The sequence below is a fragment of the Lodderomyces elongisporus genome, chromosome 3, assembly GCF_030384665.1.
Source record: "Lodderomyces elongisporus chromosome 3, complete sequence".
Classification (NCBI taxonomy): Eukaryota; Fungi; Ascomycota; class Pichiomycetes; order Serinales; family Debaryomycetaceae; genus Lodderomyces; species Lodderomyces elongisporus.
In genome coordinates, this window is record NC_083675.1 from 2,084,541 (window position 1) to 2,107,355 (window position 22,815).

The following is a 22,815-nucleotide window of genomic DNA, read 5'->3' on the forward strand; positions in this document are numbered from 1 at the left end:
TTTTTCTCTGACTTTTCGGGCTCACTGCTTCCAACGCTTTCTATGTGTAAGTATATGTAAGATAGCAATTGAGCTTCCAATTCACCCCTCATCCATCTTTATCTTTCATTTTCTAGTGACGCCCTTAACTAAAAGCCCCAAAAATCAAAAAAAAATTTGGCGCATCTAATATGTGGATGTAAAAAGGAAAAATTAATTTTATCTCAACCGTCGGCTAGGGCTGAATTTAGGGATTGAATAACTGTGGAGTCTTGGTTTCGATTTGTGTGTGAGAATCAATTTCACAAAATATCTCTTTTTGTTTTTTTATTTTATTTTATATTTTTCATTTTATTTTTTTACATGTAACCATCATTTCTCTTCCATATTTTTTGATGTCTTTGTGTTGGCTAATAATAAGAATTGCAATTTAAGTGTGGCTTCAGTTGTCATCGTCAGAAATATTGTTCCAATCTCCAAAAGTTTTAGGGATCAGATAAGGATGGAGCTATGGTTTGAAAGAAAGAGAAAGAAACAGAGAGAGAGAAAAGTGGTCAAGGTGAAAAGTAAGAAAGCAGAATATGCAGATACACATATACAAATACAAATACAGACATTAAAATCGTGTTTTTATTGCAAAATCGTGAAGCTGTAAATTGATTTGGAAAAAGTTTTTGATTCGCCAATAAATGGTTGGGGTGGGAAGACTTTATTATGAGTGCATGTCCTTATGCAACTCGCAAGGTATATACCTTCCTAATCTTCTTCCCCCACTACCACCACCCCAACCAATATCTTCATTATATATTTACAACTCAGGTACTCTATACTTTAGTCTATTTCCTTCCTCATAGACGAAATTCAACATTTTTTCAAACTCGTTCGTGCTCTTTTGGTTCAACTCCACGTACTTTTTGTAAAGCAATAATGCAGTCCTAGCATCTTCAATCGAGTCGTGGTTACCCTTTTGTACTCTCTCTTTCAACATCACATATGCCAAGAATTTTAAGCTCAACTGTCGTTTGAAACTACTCTTGTAGTAGAAGTCTGCAGTGTCTCGAATCTGCTCCTCTGGAACCTGTAAGTTGATAGTTCTAAAATCAGTATATAAACCATGTCCAACAAATATGACGCCCAAATTAAGTAAAAGCCATAGCTTTCGATATGCCGTTTGCAACGTGACCAAATTCTTGCTAGATTTATGGATATCTAGGTCATTGGGCTCGATACCACTAAAGTTTGTCGTATAATCGTAAATGTGTGATTTGTGAACAATATAATCATCAATAAATGCTTCGCCAAATAACGGATCGTCGATAATCATGCCACTGATATTATTGTTATCGTCGTTGTTGTTGCCAGTAATGTTACTATTTATGCCTTCGCGACCACCTCGGAGAACAGAAACACGCGCCAAAGACAACTCTTTGGGTTTGACTAATTTCTTCTGCCCGTTATAGCTTATCTCAAGCTGTTCCGGTTTTAAAGTGACAAATTCTGCGTCAATGGCTACTAATGTTCCTGGCTGTGGAGCTTCTTTCTCCCTCGTCAACAATGTATACTCTCGCTGATACAGCTCTCTAATTGGCCCAGCAAAGTGATCTCTATAAAGTATAGAGTCATTGCCTTGAAAATGAGTTATATGTCTAAACGGTTCAACCTTGTCCATCTTGTCAACTTCTTGATATATAACAATGACAGGTTTTTTCCATGAGTAAGTAAGGTTAAACACTTCTTCTTCAGGGATAGGAATCACCAAGTAATCGTTGAAAAACATCCACTCATCCTTTATTTTGACAAAAGAGACCAAATTATGGCCACCTGTTCTCGATGTGTCTACTTGATGACTTATCTCACAAACATACCCTAATAATTGGTATTTCTTAAAGTCACCCGAGACTGGCATGCTAGGTTTAAATGAATAGCCTCGATTGCTTCCATTATTTGTTGCTCTCACAGCATAAAGATCGGGAACAAGCCATTGCTTTAAACTATTGATAATTCTGAATTCCTCATTTGTTAAGTTGACATTGAGAACAAGCACAGGTGGAAGTTTCGTAATTGATGTTCGAATTTCTAAAGTATGGGGATGGAAATGCTGGTGCTGCGTACATGGAATTGTCTTGTATTGATTCATTGAATACTCCAAGTATGTGAGTATATTCAAGTTTTTCCTTATATTGGCTAAGTTGGTCGGTTGTTGTTGTTGTTGTTGTTGTTGTTGCTGCTGCTGCTGCTGCTGCTGATCTTGCTGTGTATTGGGATTAACAAGGATGCTCATTTTACTCATCATGTTATGTGGCGGTGTTATCAATTCTAAGGAAAACATGGCCCCCATCTGTTTATCATATATGGGACAAGAATGTCCTCGTCCTCTAACCTCGATTTCGTAAGCTAACTCTGTCAAATCAAAATTGAAGTTGAACTGGTTTCTAAAATCCATCGATAGTCGCGTCAACAAGTAATTATTAAACGCAATAATCAATTCGCGCACTTCGTGTGAGTTAAGATTCATCAACTCGTTCAAGTTTATTAACTTTGCTGCTTGCTTATCGTGGTTCATCACTTGACTGAAATTATAGGTCTTGACATTCCTAGACTTGGCTTTAAACATCATGTCAAATAAATATGCAAGCTCGTTCAATATAGATGAGCCTTCCGGGTTGGTTTCGATTGTCGCTTCGTCATTCGGTAACCATTCATTGGATAGTGAGTGAACTACTTTGTTATAGAAAACAGATTGGAATCTGTACAACTGCAAAAGTGAATTAATGTATGAGTTGTCGCTATGATTCTCCAATCCACAATATTCTTGAGTTCGATTATAAAATGCAAAATCAAAATCTTTGACTCCAAACTTGGAATATTGGATTTGTAGTCTTGAGTAGCAATTGGGGATTTTTTCATCATTTTGACATTGGAAAATACTGTCTTCCAATGCTTGAATCGATTTTTGGCGCTGCTTTTGTCCTCCATTTTTTTCGCTCAAAAATTTGGGGATTTGGGTATCTTTTTGGCTGGTTAACGAATAATACTCGGGAATGTTACAAGTACCGTACTTTAATGAGTCATAGGGTATCCATTTGGGGGTTTGCGAAATTTTTTGTTGCTGTTGCTTTTCAAAAATCGATAGCAAGTCTGGATCAATAGATTCAGGTAATCTAGCTTTTTCTTTAACAAATTTGAGGTCATTTGGCCAATTCGAGAGGAGAAGTTCCTTATAATACGGCATTCCAACTACGGATAGCGGCACATCTGCATCAATGTCAATAAATGCATTATCGCCACTACCACTGCCGCCTCCTAGGACTCCACTGGGTCCGTTGACAATGTCTGGTCTCTCTATCTCTTGTGGAAAATTAACAAAATTTTTACTGAGAGTGCCTGAATTTGTGATAGACCACAAGTGTAAATTGGAGAAACCATCATTAAACATGAAGAAATCACCATTTTCGCTAATTTCCAATCCTGATAGATGTGGTTGTTGTTGCTGTTGCTGTTGTTGTTGTTGTTGTTGTTTCTGTTGTTGTGCAGCAGAGGATCCCGCTGCTGGTAGTGGTGGTGTAGCTGCTGACATATCAGCATGGTAAACACTCACATTTGTTTGATCAAATATATCTACAAACTCAATCAACCCATACGCAGAGGTAACAATTAAGATATTGGGCAACTTGGGGTGGAATCTAACTGAAGATACACCTGCGGGGAAGGCAACTGGTGCAACTGCTTTCATTGTTCGTATATCGAAAATGTTTACCAATGGGTCTGCCGTATATTCTGGTGCTTGATGGTAATGGTATCTTTTGGGTCTGATGGAATTTCCACATGTTGCAATGTAGTTACCCTTAATGTCCATATCTGACATGTATCCATTGTGAGCTGAAAAAGTTTTAATTGATGAGTTTGAAGTTGGATCGAATAACTCTAGCGAACCTGTGCTGCTAGCTAATGCTAACAATTTCGGTGCTTCTTTGACCATAGCAACTTTTCCGGTGTGGTTGAATTGTTGTACCAGATTTGATTTATTCATATCTACTTTGATCAAATCCAGTTCAGTTCCAATTACGATTTCGTTGAATGAGTTGCAATTGAATGACATTGTCTTGAGATCTTTAAACAATTCCCTGCCATTCGATTCTTTAAAAGACATCGAGTTTACTGCATTTCTGGGAACTCCTCGTCGGTTGTAAATGGAAAGTTGGTCATTCAGTAACGATAGCACGCCTTCTCTGTGCGATAGGATTTGTATAATAGGTTGATTTAATGTATTGGTTCGAAATTTTGTGTAAGGGTATAGTTGTATGCTGTATGGAGATGTTTTAACACTAGATAGGCTTCGTACATAACCCGATGTGTCACCGCACCACACCAAGTTCTGTACAGAGTCAAATACCGTTGTAGTGACTGTAGATATAGGGTCTTGAACGAGTACGCCATTACTACTATTGTTGCTGCTGCTGTTGCTGTTGCTATTGTTGTTGCTGTCTTTCAATGGCACGAGAGCTACCTGACTCCAACCCTCCATGGCAGAATAAACTAACAAGCTTTGTAAATTTGCAATACTAAACTATCAGATTCAATAACAATGGATTAAGGGTACTTAGCAGAATGAAAATGGAATTGATGGGTGGAATTGATGGGACACGCTTATTCTGAGCCAAAAGCTGCGTGGTAGCATCTGATGTTGTTGTTGGTATTGAATGTTGGCGTTAGTATATCTAAAATGCGCGTTGGTCGTGTAAATGATCAGTAATCTAGCTAATGCTAGTACCACTACCACTACCACTACAACTAAAACTAAAACTACAACTACAACTACAACTAAAACTAAAACTACTACTGTTGTTATTACCACATCAGTTATTTGGATCACTAGTTGGGTTAAAAAGCAGCGCGAGTTTTGTAAATAATAATCTCTATATCCTTTATCTTAGATTAGACAATAAATGTTGCTGATAATAAATTAAAGTTAAACTCGAGATAAATTAGAGTGGGGAAAAGGAGTGGGGGAAATTAGGTAAGAAGATGAGTATTGAGAGATTACATAAAAATTTACAGAGAGTAAATAAGCTAGCGCAATATGGGTTGCGATGGCAATCTTACACCATAGTGAATGACAAATCCTCAAAATTTGACCATGTGGGAGATGCTAATAAAAATATAAAAGGTAAAGAAGAAAGAAGAAGAAGAAGAAGAAAGAAGAAAAAAACAGGATAGGTGGGAACACCACGGGTCGAATGGCAAGAGTTAAGTTACAAATGTGCTTTTAATTTAGCTTATGGTAAGGTATACGTCATTTTCAAACAAGGTAATGTGGTCATAGCAAATGTTGAAATGTTTGAGTCATGGCTAGTTGTAGTGTTTACTCTTGGGTACATGTGGTAGTTGCGCACGTTCTTCTCTGTTTTCGGCAGTAACTGTTTTCGTTTCTTGTTGTTGTTGTTATTTCCAAGGACGTGACTGTGTTATGCGTCATTCCCTTTCCTTCCTTATCTCTCGCACACAAATTTCTTATCTACAAAATAATATGTACATACTTATATAAATATGTATATAAAGAAACGAACACACACACACACACACACACACACACACACACACACACACAAGCAAATGCACAGTTATCTCCATATAGCCGATATTCTATTATCTACTATGGAGAAAATACCCCAAAAAATATTCTGTAAACAAACCAACATAATCACAACTTCTCAATCCAGCATTTCATTTCAAAATTGCTTTATTTATATAAAGTAATTCTTGCTAACTAATTCAAGCTTTCTTATAAATACCACTGGCTTTTCTTTGATTAACATCTCCTCGCTTTCTTCAGTCTCTACATAATATACTTGCTTGGTTCTTTAATAACCACATCAACAAATAATTACAATATTATTTACCACAACCACTAGGGTTCTGAATTAAAACTCAGAATTGAGAATCCAGAATATCAAATATAGTTTACTACTTCCTCTTACTTACTTACTTACTTACTTACTTACTTACTCACTCACTCACTCACTCATTAAACCGCTCAACTGTTGCAACAATCTACATCCACAGTTTGCTTTGCACATTTACTTCCAATTCTTCTTCCACAATTATTCATTGTCATTACCAATTTTTGGTTTCTCAAACCATAACCAACAACAAAAGTATAACTAGTACCATTTAACATATTTCTCCATCACAATTCTCTCCGTTTAGACTTTTTATCACCAAACCCACTTTTTTTTTAATCCAAATCCAAACAAATGTTCAAATCCTCCCCATTTTGGTTCTTTTCAAAAAGTTCAACTCGGCAAAAACAACTGGCTAATGATGCAACTCCTTCGCATCTTCAAAACCCATCGAGAATGACTTTTACGTATCAAAAAGATACTCAAATAGTCAATGTTGTTATGAAAGAAACACAACCAGATGCCAGAGAAGATACTAATACTACTAATACTACTACTACTAGTAGTACAACAACAAATGAACAGGATGATGGTTTTATTGAAGTTTCTTCAGTACCTTTATCATACGCTGAAGTTGCTTCAATAGGTGCAAACAAAAACAATTTACAATCATTGCTGACTACTCCAACGGCGTCTGCATCGTCTTCGACACCAACCATAAGTTTGAAACCTCCGACAACTGCTAGACCTGCAAAGGAAACATTGCAAATAAACCAGTACAATGTTTTAGCAAAGGATGATAACATGCCAGATGACTCAAATTTGGATTCATCAGTTATAGAGGAGAATTTGAAATCTGAGGATGACTACAATCGGTCACAACATTACAAAAAGCAACAGTTTCAATTTAACATGAACAAGAAGAAAAAAGCGAGAGAAATGAAGAATAAGCAGAAATGCTAAGGAAGTCTTTGAATGCGATGGTACTGTGACGAAGAGAAGACAAATAGAAAAAGAAAAAGAAAAAGAGAAATAAATAGAAAAAGAGGATACTAAAGTATTGGCCACCGACGGAACTCTTGATTGAGAAACTCTGTTGTTGTGAATATCTAATACTTTTCACCAATATGAAATATCTCTACTTAGTGTTGTAATTTGTTGTATTGATTAGCTAGCTAATACAAAAAATTAAAAGTCTAGAAACCCAGTCTTATTTTCCCAAGTAATTCCTGTATTCATTGAAGAAGCTTGTAAGAGAGAAGGAGAAAGAGATAAATGTACTTGATTGTTAGGTTACCTTAACTGACTTGCAATCATCCCACGTTCTCCTGCTGCATTCTGAAAAGAAAAAAAAAATGACACGTGAACTCTTCTTATTTTTTTGGCCTCTTCCTATATCCCTTCCTTCCTTTTTCTGTCTACCACCTCGGTTCGACCTTATCCCCACTTTTACCGAGAACAAAATAAAAAATAAAATAAAAAATAAAATAAAAAATAAAAAAAAAATACTTTATAAGATTAGATAAGATAAGACGAAGTGAAGCGCGCAAAAGAAAAAGAACTACAAAAACGTTTGTTCTTGTTCCTGCCTCCAGGGTCCATCTAATACATTGTTTTATTCTGTTCTGTTCTATGTTGTTTTTTTTTTTGCTTCGCAATCTCTTTTGATCGTGATTAAATTTAGTGCTCATTTGCTCTATATCATCTCATCAAACAAATTGCAAATATACTACAAGAGCAGGGATAAATAATTATAATAGTATCGGGTTTTGCTAGTCCTCAAATTTATGCTTCTAAAGATATATTTGGATAATGTTGTTGTTGTTGTTCTTCTTCTTTAAAAAATAACAAAATCATAAAAACTTTTATGTAACCAGTATGCTCATCATCTTAGTTAGTTCTCTTGAACAATCCAATAATCTTTCATCGGTAACACATGAGATTATATGCCGATTTCGATTTTTGTCTTCTATACTAGTTTCAATGAAATTCCCAACTCTTTCGCCACTGCCTAAAAACAGTTTAACCTTTTCAACTCTTTTCCATAATTTCATTCTCAACAAGTTTTTCCTACTCTTTCCTAATACTTTCCCTTTCATCTTTTGAAAGATATTTTTATCATCTTCATCCTCTTCATTAACCTCAATAATACTTAGGTCTACATCGGTTTCAAATACTTTTACTCTTGCCCACATCTGGCCCACTTTCATTTCTGGTACAAAGCAAGTGTATATTTCCCGCATTGTTATCAGGTTTGTCAACTCCCAACCAATAGAAAGACTTTCAGAATGTAAAATGACATTTAACGATAACGTCAAATCAATTGTGTTTTTCATTGTCAAACTTACTGTTTGCTGCATGTCGAGAGCGCCACCATCGCCGAATTGATTGGATAGGCAGTGTGTTAATGGAATATCTATTTTATAAGGTGTGACAACATAATTCTGTGAAGCTTGATAAATTTGCTTAGCAGTTATAATAATCCAATCAAGTATACGCTTTGATCCCATAGACTCTAGTTGTCCTATTTTCTCCAAAGAAATATTGAGTCGTGATCTGTGAATAATTACTGAAGGTTGGTTGGTTAGTTTATATATTTTTTGCGTATTTTTTTGGAGTAAATGAAGTGGGAGGTCCATTAAGGAATCAATGATTGTGACCTCTTTCAAACCAAACTTCTCAAAAGCTTTTATTCTCTTTTCATTGTTACCATTACTCTGCCCGTTTTCGTTTTTGAGATTAGTATTATTATTATTGTTGTAGTTGTTGCGATACTGGTGTTGTCGTTCATTGATTAATGGCAATGTCGAGTAAGCAATAGTAGGTCTCAGCTCTAGTGTGAGGGAGTTTATGAATGCAGGAAAAATAAACACTGACATTGTTAAAATTAAGACGAATCTATGCATCCGCCATGATGTTTCATATTTGAAACTAATTGAATGATTCAAGTGTTGCAACAGTCTTTACCAGATATTTCCTTAAGAAATTGTACTGAAGATTAAGCTTTGTCTTTTAGAAAAAAAAAGAAGGGGAAAAGAGAATCAAAAAAAAAAACAGACACACAACAGGAACGGTGGATCCTGTTTTCATAGAGTTTACAGAGTGATCCATACCAGAAAAAAGAAAAAAGGAAATCAAGTAGAGTTATACATAAGAGAGAGGGGAGGGGGAAGTACTTGGAAAAAGGGTAAGAGAGAAAAAAGCAAAAACGCAAAAAAGCAAAAAAATGGTGAAGATAAGATTAAGTTCAAAATAATAAAACAATCAGAAAAACTAATAAAAAGTAGGAAATAGAAAGTAGAAAATACAAAATATATGATAAAAAAAACCACCAAATAAGGAGTCCAAAATAATAAAACGCTTTAATTTGGTGATTTCAAGTATCCCCTTCTCCTTCTTCCACTATTTCAAAAAATTTCTTCTTTTCTCTTCTATGTGACTTCTCCAGATATATGAGCACTTGACTGATGTTTTTTACTTTTATCTATAAAATCAAGAATAAATTAACGCAAGAAACAGTATATATATATACATATATAAAAAAAAACAAGGTACTACATATATGGTACAACTTGGTTTTACTTGGTCCATTATGTTTTTTAGCAATATTTACGGATTTATGAGTCTATTATACTCTTGTGCATCAACATCAATTGTACTCTTGTACTCATACACATCTGGTTTACCAATCAATTGGTTCCACCAAGTGTTTAATTGGGCAAGCGATAATTTACCCATAAGCACAGGGAATTGCTTATAACTTCCAAGTACAAACTTTAATGCCTGCCACACTTCAAAAAATGCCAATTTAAACTCCTGCTTAAATGTACGTTCTCCTGCTGGTATTTTATAAAGCTCGGCAATGGTATCATCAGTAAGAGAGGTGGAGGAGTCACTTGTTTCGGATGCAGATTTTTTGGATTTCGGTTGAATTGGCGCAATTTGTGGAGTCTCTTTGGTTTCTGGCTTCTCTTGGTTCTGCGATGGTGGCCCAACTCTACCCTTTGGAAGATTATTGACAAATGGGAAATTGAAACCACCTTTACTATTGTTCAGTGAAGATCCCAAATGGTCATATACACCAGGTTGTGCAACACCTTCAGCAACGTCTTTCAAGTGCTGGAGGTACATTTGCTTGAAATTGTTTATTGCAGCAATAGACTTTGATAATCTATCTAAAGTATTGATCAATGCCACAATCTCAATTCTTCTAAATTTCAAATTATCATAGTCGTCTTCAAAAAGAATCTTCAAAGCCGTACCATACCCAATAGTTTGAATCTTACCCCACATTCTGCACCTATCGCATCCAACACAGTCCATAATAGCAGAGATGTTCTTGAATCTGGCTCTAAACTCGCTCTTCAAGTTGGGGTCTTTTGCTGGGTCAAACAATGTTGAAGTGTTGAATAAAGTATTTGATCCCAATGCTGGAATAATATCTTCCAATAACAACTCGTCATAAACTTCGACATTTTCAGTATCATTATTTGCCAACAAGTGTTGTTTTTGCGTTGGGGTAATGTCATCGTACCCTGAGCGGATAAATTCCTTTAATGGCAAGACATCGTTCAATTTGACTAAAGATTCAGCCACTAATGCATAGTTAAAGTAAATATTGGACAATCTGTCATTAAATGAACCAACTCTCTGCATAAATACATCCAAGTTGGGGTAAAACTCGCCAGTCTCGGAGTTCAAGTATTCATTGGATAAATGTACGGCAATTGATGCATGCATCCCACTAACTAAACGGTAAAACAAATTCTTTTCTTTGCAAACTTCAACTTCTTGGTCTGGCTTCATTGACATTGGATTGGTGTTGGGAAAACAATTTTCTGAATAAATAGCCTTCCAAACATCAAAACTTTGAGCGCCTCCATAACCGGTAAACCTCTCTGGATTGTTCAACAAGTTTACGTATACACAAGTGTGGCCATCGTCGAAATGCGAGTAGTCCAAATCTTCACAAGTGGCAATCTCCTCTGTCTCAATCGCATTTCCGATACTTGTCGAGTCTGGAAGGCTAATCTTACCCAATTCGGATGGTTTCAAATGTTCATTGGTCACCTGCGTCCAGTTGAAATCTTCCAACACTTCAACAGCGCAATTTTCAGTAGCACAGAAATGTTGTGCATTCCAAAATTTGCATTGCTTGTCCAAGTCAACTTTGAAGTAGCGGAAATATGAAGTCTTGACTAAATCCGAGATAAAAGGACGAATCTCACTGTTGAGATTATCAATGTATGAAAAGGTAGTATTACAAGTCGATGTAATAATCTGGGAACAAAATGTAGTAGAATCAAATGCATTGAATTGTTGCTTCGGAAGAACATTTGGTTCGGCATGTACTGCAAGTGGGCCTCCTGTGGCAAATACTGTAATGAAAAAATTGACTAGTAGTAGTAGAAATGTCTGGTTGAACTGCATTATGAGCTGGAAAGTCTATGAATTGGATGGGAAAGAACTAGGATTAGGATAAAGGCAATGGAGTTGGAAAAATAAAAATTTAGGAAATGATGGTAAAGATGCAACCGTTGGATCAAAAAATGATGGGAAAAACAAAAAAAAAAAAAAAAGGGAAAAACAAAATTATAGAAAGTAGAACTGGTATAGTATTTGCTGTCAAGATAGATTAATTTATTGTTTTATTGAAAAAAAAAAAAAAGAATAAAGCCAAAAAAAACCAAAAAACCAAAAAAGAAAAATTTGGGAAAAGTTGTTCTAGATGACTGTTGATGATGAATTTTCAGGCTACGCAAACCGTATCGCAACGCATGTTTCTTTCCGTTTCTTTTTTTAATCTAATTTTGTGTTGTGTTTTTTTGGCCTGTCGCTTTTTCTCTCTCTCTCTCTCTTTTGTTTCCGTTATTTTTATTTTTTTAATTTCTTTTTCTTTCTCTTCTCGCCTTCAAATTATTTTGCCTCCGTCGAGTTCTACGGTTCCGTAACCCGCTCCTTCGACTCCATTGGCACCGACGTGTTAAAACAGTACATTTACTCTACTCTGCTAGAAATGGATCAGACCACGTACACAGCAAACAATAAAATGTAATTCGTGTATGCAACGATCATATTAATACTCTATTTAATTACATGTTAAATATTGACATTTCCAAGTTAACTCTCCTTTACCCTTTGTTAGTTGGTTTTGATCAAATGAATTACTAATTTTACTGGCTAACCACTACCTTTACTTCACGCCCCCCCCCTTCCTCCATTACCAAATATTGATTTCCGTTTTTATTGTTTTGCCTTCTTGCACATCTATCAGTTTCTTGCGTATTAAAAGTTTGGTCTGTGGACACGTAAGCTTTATCCTTGCAGTTTTTGGTATTACTAATGATTCTTTTTTTATTTCATTTATTTCACTTATTTTTTTTTTGCCACTTTTATTTTTATTTTTATTTTTTTTTTTTTTTCAATATTCACAATCAGCCCTATTGTATAAGAAACTTGCATATCAACAATTATGCATAATCTGGTGATTTAATTTGTATAGTGCAAAGCAGTTAATAAAATACATTGTGAAAATAAAGTCTGTAATATCCACAACAAAAGAATATAGGCCCCAAAAAAGGAAAAAGTTTGAGAGTTTAAGAGTTTGAGTTTCCATATTGATCTTGTATCAAACACTATCTTTATATAGCAAAACACTTGTATCGATTTATACTTATTTTTCCCGAGTCATCTAATAATGATTATTAATATTTTTATTATTTTATATATATCTATATATATATATATATGACTGAGTCGTTATTTAATGTGTGTATGAAGTCACATACACAAACTCATCTAATCAAACTTAATCTTCTTTGCTGTCTTTGTCATATCGACGTCCTTGTAGAATGCACCATACACGGAATGTGTCTTTTTCTTTGTATGTCCTCCGTATTTCAACAATGCTTCTGGCACCGGCTGATTGGCACCTCTAAGAATATTACATAACGCACCACTCAAGTGCTTTTCATCTTCAGTGAAAAATGTGTGTGCAATACCCGTTTGGCCTGCCCTACCAGTTCTTCCTATTCTATGCACATAATCCTCAATTGTCAATGGGAAAGTGAGATTGATCACATATTTGACATTGGGGATATCAAGACCACGTGCTGCAACATCAGTGGCAAGCAACAAGTTACACTCACCGCTCTTGAATGATTGAAGTGCTTGAGTACGTTGTTGTTGTGACAAGTCTCCGTGAATTGCAGCAACTTTAAACTTGTTGCGGTGAAGGAGAGACTCAATACGTGATGCTTCCTTCTTGTACAATGCAAAAACAAGAATCTTGTTATCGCCATTACCAGTGTTTTGGTATTTCTGAAGTAAATTGATAAGTTTCTTTTCCTTTTGGAATTTGTCATCTAGCACCTCAACGATTTGTGTAATTCTTTTATTAGCACTAAGCTCATCACGATCACCAATCGTGACTTTAACTGGTTGATTCATAAAATTGTTGGCAAGTTCTCGCACTTCCTTTGGCCAAGTCGCGGTAAACATAAGGGTTTGACGACCCTGTGCAGGTGTAGAGCCAATAATGAGCTTGATATCCTCTTCAAACCCCTTTTCCAACATTCTATCTGCCTCATCAAGAACAAGATAATTTATCGAGCTAAGATCCACAGCTCCGTCATTAATCAAATCAACCAATCTTCCTGGCGTTGCAACCACAACGTTTGCACCATTTCTAATCTTTTTGATTTGATCATCCTTGGAAACACCACCATAAATTGCAACACACGAGACATCTGTACCCCTGGTAAGGTCCTCAAGGTTATCGTAGATTTGCAATGCTAATTCACGTGTGGGCGATATACACAATACGCTCAAATCCTTATTCTTTGAAGTAATAATATTGTTGATTGCAGGAACACCAAATGCAAATGTCTTACCAGACCCAGTCTCAGCAACACCAACAACATCTTTTCCATCGAGCAAAAATGGCCATGATACAGATTGAATAGGCGTAGGTTTAGGGAATTTGGTAAGCTTTGATGAAACATCTTTTTGAAGCTTGATTTGATCAAATGATAAAATTGGACGATAATGGAGGTGCTGAGGGTCTTCAACGGTGACCTCATTATCAGTGAGAAACTTATCGACTTCTGATTGTGGCACGTCCTTAACCTTTGAAGATTGGACATAACCGTAAGAAGTTGATTCGGTAGAAGAAGAAGAAGAAGCCTGAACATTAGAGCCTGAATCGTCTCTTGCTTCTGCCTCTTTACTCTCCTTATTCTTTTCCTTTTTGTCTTTCTTCTCTTTTTTGTCCTTCTTCTCCTTCTTATCTTTCTTCTCCTTTTTGTCTTTCTTCTCTTTCTTTTCTTGTTTCTTTTGCAACTTCAACTTTTTCCTCTCCAGTAACTCCTCGCCATCATCGTATTTTCTCTTTTCACTTTTGCTAGATGAACCCATTGTGTATATGACTCAATAACTTTGATTGAAGTAACTTGTGGTTGCAAGATGAGATGGGTACAAAATCGCACCAAAGGTTTGAACTAAGTTTTTCCCATGGCTCATCGAAGAAAAGGGAAAAAAAATAAAAAAAAGTAAAAATAAAAATAAAAAAATAGAAATAGAAATAAAATAAAATAGAAATAAAATAAAATTAAAAAATAAAAATAAAGATAATTTACAAGACAATCTCAAGCGCCGCACATGTTACTTCTTTCAAATGAAAGAAAAAAAAAACCACGTTCTTTACTCAGTTTCAAATATAAGTGTTTTTAAAATGCAATTATTTACAATATATTATAAACCCATACACTACACTCTAAAACTTCTCCAAGCAACGAAAAAGGATCCTCGTCATTCGTTAAGCAACCCACCAATAGTCAAAGCACGTTTAGTGCGTGGTTTTTGCGTAGAAGCGTTGTTTGTGCTTTTGTCCTTCGACAAAGTACTAGGACCAGTAGTAGTAGAACCCATAGTGGTGGTACCAGTGGTGCTAGTAGTATTAGTGCTAGGTGCGGAAAAAGCGTCTTTTTTTGGCTTGAAAAAGTGTTGTTCACTGTCATTTTCATCGGAATTCGTAGATAGACGATGCCCTTTGCTTGGTACTTTGTATGTTGCGGTAAAATCTATAGCCATTGGGATTGGTGTATTTTGTTTTTTACTTGGTGGTGCTGCGCAATGTGAACAGCCACTGGTATTACCAGTATTTTTGGACTCTTCCTGTTGTTGTTGTTGCTGCTGCTGCTTTTCATATTCCAATTGCACTGGTGGTGCTAGTGGTGCCGGTTGAGATATAGGCGGCAATGAAGATCCTTGTTCGAAATTTAGTGCTGGAATGTTGATTTGATGATGTAAATGTGGAGGTGGTGCATGTTGATATATTGATGGTTGATATCCTGTGTAATGGTAGCCATGCTGAATAAGAGGACGTGCCGTTGTTGGTGGTTGACTCGGTATATGCGTCTGTGCCGGTGCAGGCATGGGAGGTGGAGGACCAGGAAGAGGCCCAGGTCCGTTGGGTAATCGACCATTACCATTATATCTGGGATAAAGTGATGGTGCAATGATCGAGTAGGAAGACTTTGCATATGCAGCAGGTCGTGGTGGTGGTGGTGGTGGTGTAGTCCCTGGTGTTGAAGACTGGTAGTTAGGATGTAATGATTGTGTTTGAAAGGGAATCGAGTATTGGATTGATGGTAGTCTATTCCCCATTTGCGGGGTGTTTGATTGTTGTATATGTTGCTGTTGGTAGTCTGGATTGAACGAGGGCAAAGAACCTACTGGTATTGGGGACTTGCTCTCATTTCTATCGGATGTTGATTTGAGTGAGGTGTTACCTGATACTGATACTGATACTGGTACTGGTACCGGTGATGGTGCCAGTGATGGTGATGGTGATGGTGATGTTTTCCGTATCTTGACATCCCCAGAAACCGACTTATCGGGAACATTTCTCTTTCTTCGTTTAATTGTGGCTCTCTTCATCTTGATCGGTCGATGAGATCCATGTAATCTATAGAATAATCCACACGCGTTACATATGGTGTTTCCAGCGTCATCTCGTCTCCAAAGTGGTGTTATAGTTGTACCGCAATTGAAACATGCAATGGCAAACGAGCTTGTATCGCCACTGTCTTCGCCATTACCTTCGGCAACTATGGCACTACCAAGAGCAGAGGCAGAAACAACAGTTGCACTTGCACCTGCACCTTCACTTGCACTTGCACCTGCACCTTCTTTCTTGACCTGTATGGATTTTTGTCCACCTCCAGAAGCAGCTTGGTTGCTAGCTTTCGTGCGTTCTTCGTGTGGCGCTTTCTCCAATGTCTTTTTCGCTACTACTCTATTATTGAATGCTGGACATCCTTTGCATGCTGCTGCTCCGCCAGTGCCATTGCATCGGCCATCTCCTTTGCAACTTCCTTCGAGCTCTTTGGCCACAACAATCGTATTTGGCGGTCGCTTTAAATTCACTGGCCTGTGGGAGTTATTGGATCTCAAGTATAAGCCACAAGCATTGCAAATGAGGGTTCCGTCTGGTGCTCTTCTCCACAAGGGGGTTTTTGTGGTACCACAGTTTGAACATTGCTGGCCATCATCTGGAGCAGTAGAAGACAGCTGTGGAGATGTATGGGTTGAGTGTTGCTGCTGTTGAGCTTGTGGTTTCGACGACTGGTGTGAAGAGGAAGTTCCTGCTTGATGATTATTGGAATGGCCATTGGAGTGTGTTTGGCCTGTCGGCAAAGATAGTAGCTTCTTAATTGGCTTTGTTTCATTGTTGAGTTCAGGCATCGTGTTTGCAATGTCATATAGTGTCCGTGTTCCAATGATTTATCAAAATTGAAAACAAAAAAAGAAATAATAAAAAAAATTAGTGCATAAACAGTTGAGATGAGTTTATCAATGTAGAATGTAAAGATTGGATGCGATTCGTGGTTCTATAAAGTGAATATTTAATTATTGTTTTTTTATATTCTTTTTTAGTTTTTGTTGTATTAGTAATAAACACTTTTCTGATAAACTTTATTTTTGTAGGGATTGATAATGAGATGAATGAGATGGTTGAATCCACACACTAGCCAGGAATAAGTGAAGCTTTGAATGTGAATATACCACTAATTGGTTGAAAACAATTTGCTAACTTCTCTTTCTAAAACAAAAAGATTTGAAAATTTGGGATTCAAGCCTCAAATTTAGTATATATATATGTAAGAAAAAAGTAAAGATATATAAATATATTTATAAAAATAAATAAATGTGCAAAATTTAAATGTATGGTTGAATGCCTGGTTGATTTTATCTTTTTTGTAGATAAATTTTAATTCCTATAAGTATTTCTTTTTCTTTTTTTCTTTTTTTTTTTATTTAGTTTTTTAATATTTATTTTTCAAAAACAACTAAATTGAAAAGAAAAATGTGGAGCCTTTTGAAGTACTGTAAAGGTTTGCGTCAATGATGGCATGCGGACCTATCGCAGTTTACTACTACTAGCTTACTTTGGAAATCTTTATGAAAAAAGGGTTAGGTTACAATGAAAAAAAAAAAAAAATGGTGGCTGACCATGACCAAAAAGTTGCATCTTTTGCAAGGGATATACAATAAAGGGAAGTTCTGGTATTTGTATTTACATGGTGAGGAAGAGGCGCAAAAGGCACTTTAGCCCAAAAAAAAAAAAAAAAGTACAATACAATACAATATAATATAATAGGAAAGGAAATTATTATGCAATAGATAAAACAGACGTTGTCATAATCACTATTTTTCTCTTAATAAAAAATTAAAAAAAAAAAAAAGCAATTGCTGCTAAAGATCAGTTTGAGATGTCATATATCTGATGAATCTGCAAAATTGCTAGAGGACTCAATGTTGAATGTTTTGATTGTGGTGTTCACAATTGGTTTGTATTTAAAGTTATAATGCCTTGACCAGTATGTGGCTAGGTTGAAGGATAGTGCAAATTTCAAAGAAGCAATTAGTGAAACTGTCAAATAATCGTCAAAAGTAGTTAGTAATACGATGTTTTCTTTTACCTTCTTTTTTATTATTTTTTTTTTTTTGCTTTTTTTTGGGTTTTACTATTTTTATCTCTACAATCAATTACACAAACCTGTTGGTCTGCAGTTACGACAACCAATCATATTTAGCTGATTTGTAATTTTATACTCTTACAATTCTATTGTCGCAAATGAATAATATGCTTGTCAAATACACAATATCAAAACTTTTGACATTACTTTTGAAACATTTTATAAGTTACCATATTAAGAAGTCTACAAATATCAACACAACTTTGAACTTTTGAACACGACTTATTTTTCTTTAATGCTTTTTTTTTTGTATTCTCCCAACAAATTTAGTAAAGGAGACGCGTCTTTATATTCATTTTATTGTCTTTGGCCAAGCACCTATCCTTCTTTCCCCATGACCTAAGAACCATCTTGTGGTGGTGGTGCTACTACTACTAAGAATGTCTCCCATGTGTTTTTTCGTTCTTTTTCATTTTGCTTCCTTTTCTTTGCTTCCTTTTCTTTGCTTTCTTTGTTCAACTTGTTCTCTCTGTCCCTCGTTGTCTTTTTCAAAGGGTTGAGTATTTTGACCCAACTAATCCAAAACTTGTTTTGTCAACGCAATTTGCATATGTTTTTTTCAAGAGATCTGAAATTTACGCTTTTTCTCTATATCATTTGTTAGTTCAATTTTCTCATTTTATATTTAAATGCTGACTACCTCTAATTATTTATTGAAAGTTCTGGAAATCGAGAATAGGTGTCAACAAAAAACTACAACTTTTTCCAAATCCCTCTTCTCTTCTTCTTCACTCACCCTTCACCCCCCCCCCCCCCCCCATTCCTCCTTTCTTCGCCCTCCCCTTCCGCTAGCCATATTCTATTGTTGTTGTTCTTCTTCCTCAATGTTTTGCTGCTGCTGCCATACACGCATACACGCAGGCACTCACTGGCACATATACACGCCAAAAAGTAAATGTTGAATACAAAAATAAAATTAAAAATAAAAACAATAATAAAAATAAAAATAATAAAAATAAACACGCTTTTCTCTCTTCCCTTAAATTTACTATAATGGAAAATAAATAAAAAAAAAAAAGACAAAAGACAAAAGAAAACAATAAATACACGGAATACAAAAACCACAAATATAAACAAACAATGCAATACAGCACTATAAGCTAACTGCCTCCAAAAAAAGAATTCCACGAGTTTTTTTGTTTTTTCTCTTTTTTTTTTTTTCCTAATTACCACCAACAATTTTGAGACACCAATTGGTTGCTAAAGTTTTATAGTCATAGTCATATTCAAAGACACATAGACATCTAGACATCTAAGCACCTAAACACCTAAACACTTTTTTGTAGTTCGGACATCACATCACTTGCATCTGGAAATTGCTTTCCCCACTTGCCTCCCATCTACTTCCTTTCCACTTTGATCACATCGCCTGTTCCTCTTGCGCACGCCTCCACCAACCGTTCATTGCTAGGCATTGTTCTGTCACAGCTATCTATTCTTGCTAAATTATCCATCATTTATCAATACACAACAGGCTCTGCCCTAGATGAGAAAGCTCCGATCGACTAAAATGGGCAACAACAACAACAACAACAATACTAATCACGAGGATGAGCTACATGAAGCAAGCATTTTTGGTCTGAATCTGAATCTGAATCTGAATCTGAATCTAAACCCAGCCAACTCATTTAACCAAAAGGCAACAAGCTCGTCAATTGGCCTTGCCTCGACATATAATCGCTCATTTCAAAATCATACGTCACCACTGGAAATGGAAGGCTCCAATCAGAGTCATGGATCACAGCTGCAACTGCAAAAGATTCAAAAGATTCAACAACCTCCATACCTACATCAACTAGACTATTTTACAAACAATCATTTTTCACGGTCATTCAATTCTTTGATTTTGGACGACAATCTTGAGCCAACGAAAAAGAAATCAATTAACAAATCTCCTCCATTCAATGTTAAAAAAGATCTCAACAACGAAACAATTGATTCCATCCTATCTTCGGACTCAAACATTGACAATGAGACGGACATCGATACTAGCGATATTGAAAACGTGGACGATGCAACATCAATTGAAGGCTCTACGAGGTTAAACATCACACCAAAAGATGTTAAGCGACTGCAAGGGATGTTGAGCAGGAGTGGACAGCCCAGTTTCATCAGCCACCGCCAACGACCCTCGTTTGATGCTAACTCATCAACATCAACTATCAAATTGCACAACTCACAAAATTCCATCAAGAGATCTTCGAAATACTTGAATTTGTCTATTGAGTCGAGTCTACGAACTATAACAGGTGGCAAAATACCAGATGAGATTGACGACATTGACCTAAATGAAATTGATGTGAAACAAATTATCGATTTTTCTTCACCAGTGACATCAAATCATAGCAACCACAACAACAACAACAACAACAATAATAATAATAATAATAATAAAAATAATAATACAAATAATAGTAACAACAGCATAATCATTCCTTCGTCAACAAATGTAGGTCAATTTAAACGACCGCACAAGCTCATTAGTCAATCTCCTTCGCCTTCACCACATAAATACCAATCATCGCCTATTAGGCTACATTCTCCCTCGCATTTGGGCTCTATACGACGAGGACAAGACTCGAATGCATTCGATGATAGACAAGGTGTTGAAGATAATGTTGACGTCACAAACACACCAAGCAGAAGCGAGGAAACTCAAAGGATAAAGTCACGGATATTTGGTCAGGCCACCAAATTAAGAAAGACACATCAACCTATAGAAGTTTGTTCCTCGTTGCGTGGTAATAGAATCTTGCCTACTGTACCTGTGGAAGATGATGCTGAAATGGAGAGCCCGTCAAAGAATAGAAGACTGACTAGTTCAGCATCCTCGGCTTCTAATAATAAAATTCGCAATAATTCTTATATATCGAATGCCAAAATACCACTAGTAGTCAATACAAATATTGGTGCATCAACAAACAACCCCAAATCAAACTTTGCAAATATTCACAGTTCAAAATTAGAAACATTATCAACCGGAAAGGAAAACAAAACTTGTTTCAATGAATTTCCAGGAAAAGAAAACCAAGGCTCTTATCAATTCGCCAAACCACTTCAAACAGTATTTAACTCTTCCGGATTGATGAAAAAGAGTGCAGCTATTGATAACAAACATTCTGAACGGAAGTTACCACCCGAAACTCCAATGAAAAGAAATCCATTAACTATTCTAAATACCAATAGACCTAGTCACATGCAGTTTGAATTCAAAAAAGCAACAAAACATAATTTAGAAAATGCTTTTGAGAGTGACCACTCGATTGAAGTGGGAAGAGATGCTCATTCATCTATTTACGATACCAGTGCTAACTCAACAATTCAGAATAATAGTTATTTCACGATCATGCACTCTGCTTCTAAATCATCAGACACGCACGAAACGAATTCTCAAGACTTGAACATTCTCATTTCGTCGGATGTTGAACTTGATGAAGTAATTCCGGAAACCCCAACAAAGCACTCTGCTGCAGCTCATCATTTGAACAACATAAGCCGTAGCTTGCCACCTTGTTCTTTACCTGCTAAGCAACAAGGCAATCCTCGTGCATCGTCAGTTCCGTCAAGTGGCACCATTGCATTGAGGAAAGCAGGTTTGGCTCCATTGACACCCATTGATCTGGTTTTCACAAAGACACCATTCTCTGGTCCTATTGAGTCACCCAACCATATTATAGACACTAATGAAATAACACTTCCTTCATTATCTATGAAAACAGCAACAGCTAACAAAATCGATGAGCATTTAGTTAATAAGTTTGGTATGAAGAACCTCAAGCTCATTGGACAAGGCGAATTCAGCATTGTTTACGAATGTACATTCAATGGAGAGAAATTCGCAGTGAAGCGTAACAAGAAATTGACGATGGGTAAACTCGAGCGAAATGCAATCAAGAGAGAAATTGAAGCTTTAAGGAATCTCAACTCTTTAAAGGAGAGTGATGACGAGGCTATGAAAGAGGAACAAGAAGGTAAAGAATATTTGGTTTATTTTATTGAGGCATGGGAGTTTAATAATTACTTTTATATCATGACAGAGTACTGCGAAGGTGGTAACTTGTTTGACTTTTTAGAGGAGCATAAACATTACAAGATGGATGAGTTTAGAATTTGGAAGATACTAATTGAACTCTTGAATGGATTGAAATTTATCCACCTGAGAGATTATTTGCATTTGGATTTGAAGCCAGCCAACATCTTTATCACGTTCGAAGGTAGCTTGAAAATAGGTGATTTTGGATTAGCAACGAAACTACCAATCACAGATCGAGATTTTGACCTCGAAGGTGATAGAAACTATATTGCACCAGAATTGATTGATGAAAAGGTTTATACTCCATTTGCCGATATTTTCAGCTTGGGTTTAATTATATTAGAGATAGCGGCAAACATTATTTTGCCAGATAATGGTACTCCATGGAGGAAATTGAGAAGTGGTGATTTAAGCGATGCGGGACAATTGTCTAGCGACAACATATCCATGTTTTTGCAGCATAAGCCGCCTACAGTTGGTTCGTCAAACTCCTCGCATACAGGTTTCAGTTCGTCAGTAGACTCGATTGCGTTAAATGCGCCAGCTGACCCCAAGTTAGGTGGTGATTCTACTTCCATGTCCAAATTGGATGCGCGTGAGTTAATACCTTCATGGGCGCCTTTGTTCTTAGTTGACGGCGATTTAAAGGTACTTGACCGTTTAGTCAATGAGATGTTGAAACCCAATCCATTCGATAGGCCCAGTGCAGGAGATATCTTGGCAATGGAAGAATGTATACTTGTTGAGTCTAGACGTAAGTGCGGAGCCACCATTTTCGAGGGTGAATTTGGCAGTGCACCAGATGAAGAGATGCAAAACTGAGAAAATAAAGTTATTTTAAAGTCCCTTGGTCATATAAAAT

General features: G+C 36.3%; 7 protein-coding genes across 7 annotated transcripts; 2 read left to right on the top strand and 5 right to left on the bottom strand. All coding sequences in view use genetic code 12, as the record gives it.

Annotated features, from left to right (window-relative positions):
- Positions 1-787: 787 nt before the first annotated feature.
- Positions 788-4,504, bottom strand: PAN2 (poly(A)-specific ribonuclease; the record flags this gene model as incomplete). The annotated part of the gene is made up of 1 exon (XM_001525619.2): positions 788-4,504. One exon carries the CDS (start codon positions 4,502-4,504, stop codon positions 788-790), a length of 3,717 nt encoding a protein of 1,238 aa, XP_001525669.2.
- A 1,729-nt stretch (positions 4,505-6,233) lies between these two features.
- Positions 6,234-6,842, top strand: PVL30_003084 (uncharacterized protein; the record flags this gene model as incomplete). Its single annotated transcript, XM_001525620.2, has 1 exon — positions 6,234-6,842. The coding sequence occupies one exon, from the start codon at positions 6,234-6,236 to the stop codon at positions 6,840-6,842; it is 609 nt and encodes a 202-aa protein (XP_001525670.2).
- Positions 6,843-7,744: 902 nt separating this feature from the next.
- Positions 7,745-8,758, bottom strand: PVL30_003085 (uncharacterized protein; the record flags this gene model as incomplete). Its single annotated transcript, XM_061119431.1, has 2 exons — positions 7,745-8,435; positions 8,751-8,758. The coding sequence occupies 2 exons, from the start codon at positions 8,756-8,758 to the stop codon at positions 7,745-7,747; spliced, it is 699 nt and encodes a 232-aa protein (XP_060975414.1).
- A 730-nt stretch (positions 8,759-9,488) lies between these two features.
- Positions 9,489-11,309, bottom strand: ERO1 (endoplasmic oxidoreductin-1; the record flags this gene model as incomplete). The annotated part of the gene is made up of 1 exon (XM_001525622.2): positions 9,489-11,309. One exon carries the CDS (start codon positions 11,307-11,309, stop codon positions 9,489-9,491), a length of 1,821 nt encoding a protein of 606 aa, XP_001525672.2.
- Positions 11,310-12,677: 1,368 nt separating this feature from the next.
- DBP3 (RNA-dependent ATPase) lies at positions 12,678-14,294 on the bottom strand (the record flags this gene model as incomplete). Its single annotated transcript, XM_001525623.2, has 1 exon — positions 12,678-14,294. One exon carries the CDS (start codon positions 14,292-14,294, stop codon positions 12,678-12,680), a length of 1,617 nt encoding a protein of 538 aa, XP_001525673.2.
- Positions 14,295-14,687: 393 nt separating this feature from the next.
- Positions 14,688-16,351, bottom strand: SFU1 (GATA-type transcriptional activator of nitrogen-regulated proteins; the record flags this gene model as incomplete). Its single annotated transcript, XM_001525624.2, has 2 exons — positions 14,688-16,295; positions 16,346-16,351. The coding sequence occupies 2 exons, from the start codon at positions 16,349-16,351 to the stop codon at positions 14,688-14,690; spliced, it is 1,614 nt and encodes a 537-aa protein (XP_001525674.2).
- Positions 16,352-19,430: 3,079 nt separating this feature from the next.
- SWE1 (mitosis inhibitor protein kinase swe1) lies at positions 19,431-22,775 on the top strand (the record flags this gene model as incomplete). Its single annotated transcript, XM_001525626.2, has 1 exon — positions 19,431-22,775. The coding sequence occupies one exon, from the start codon at positions 19,431-19,433 to the stop codon at positions 22,773-22,775; it is 3,345 nt and encodes a 1,114-aa protein (XP_001525676.2).
- Between the last annotated feature and the right edge of the window lie 40 nt (positions 22,776-22,815).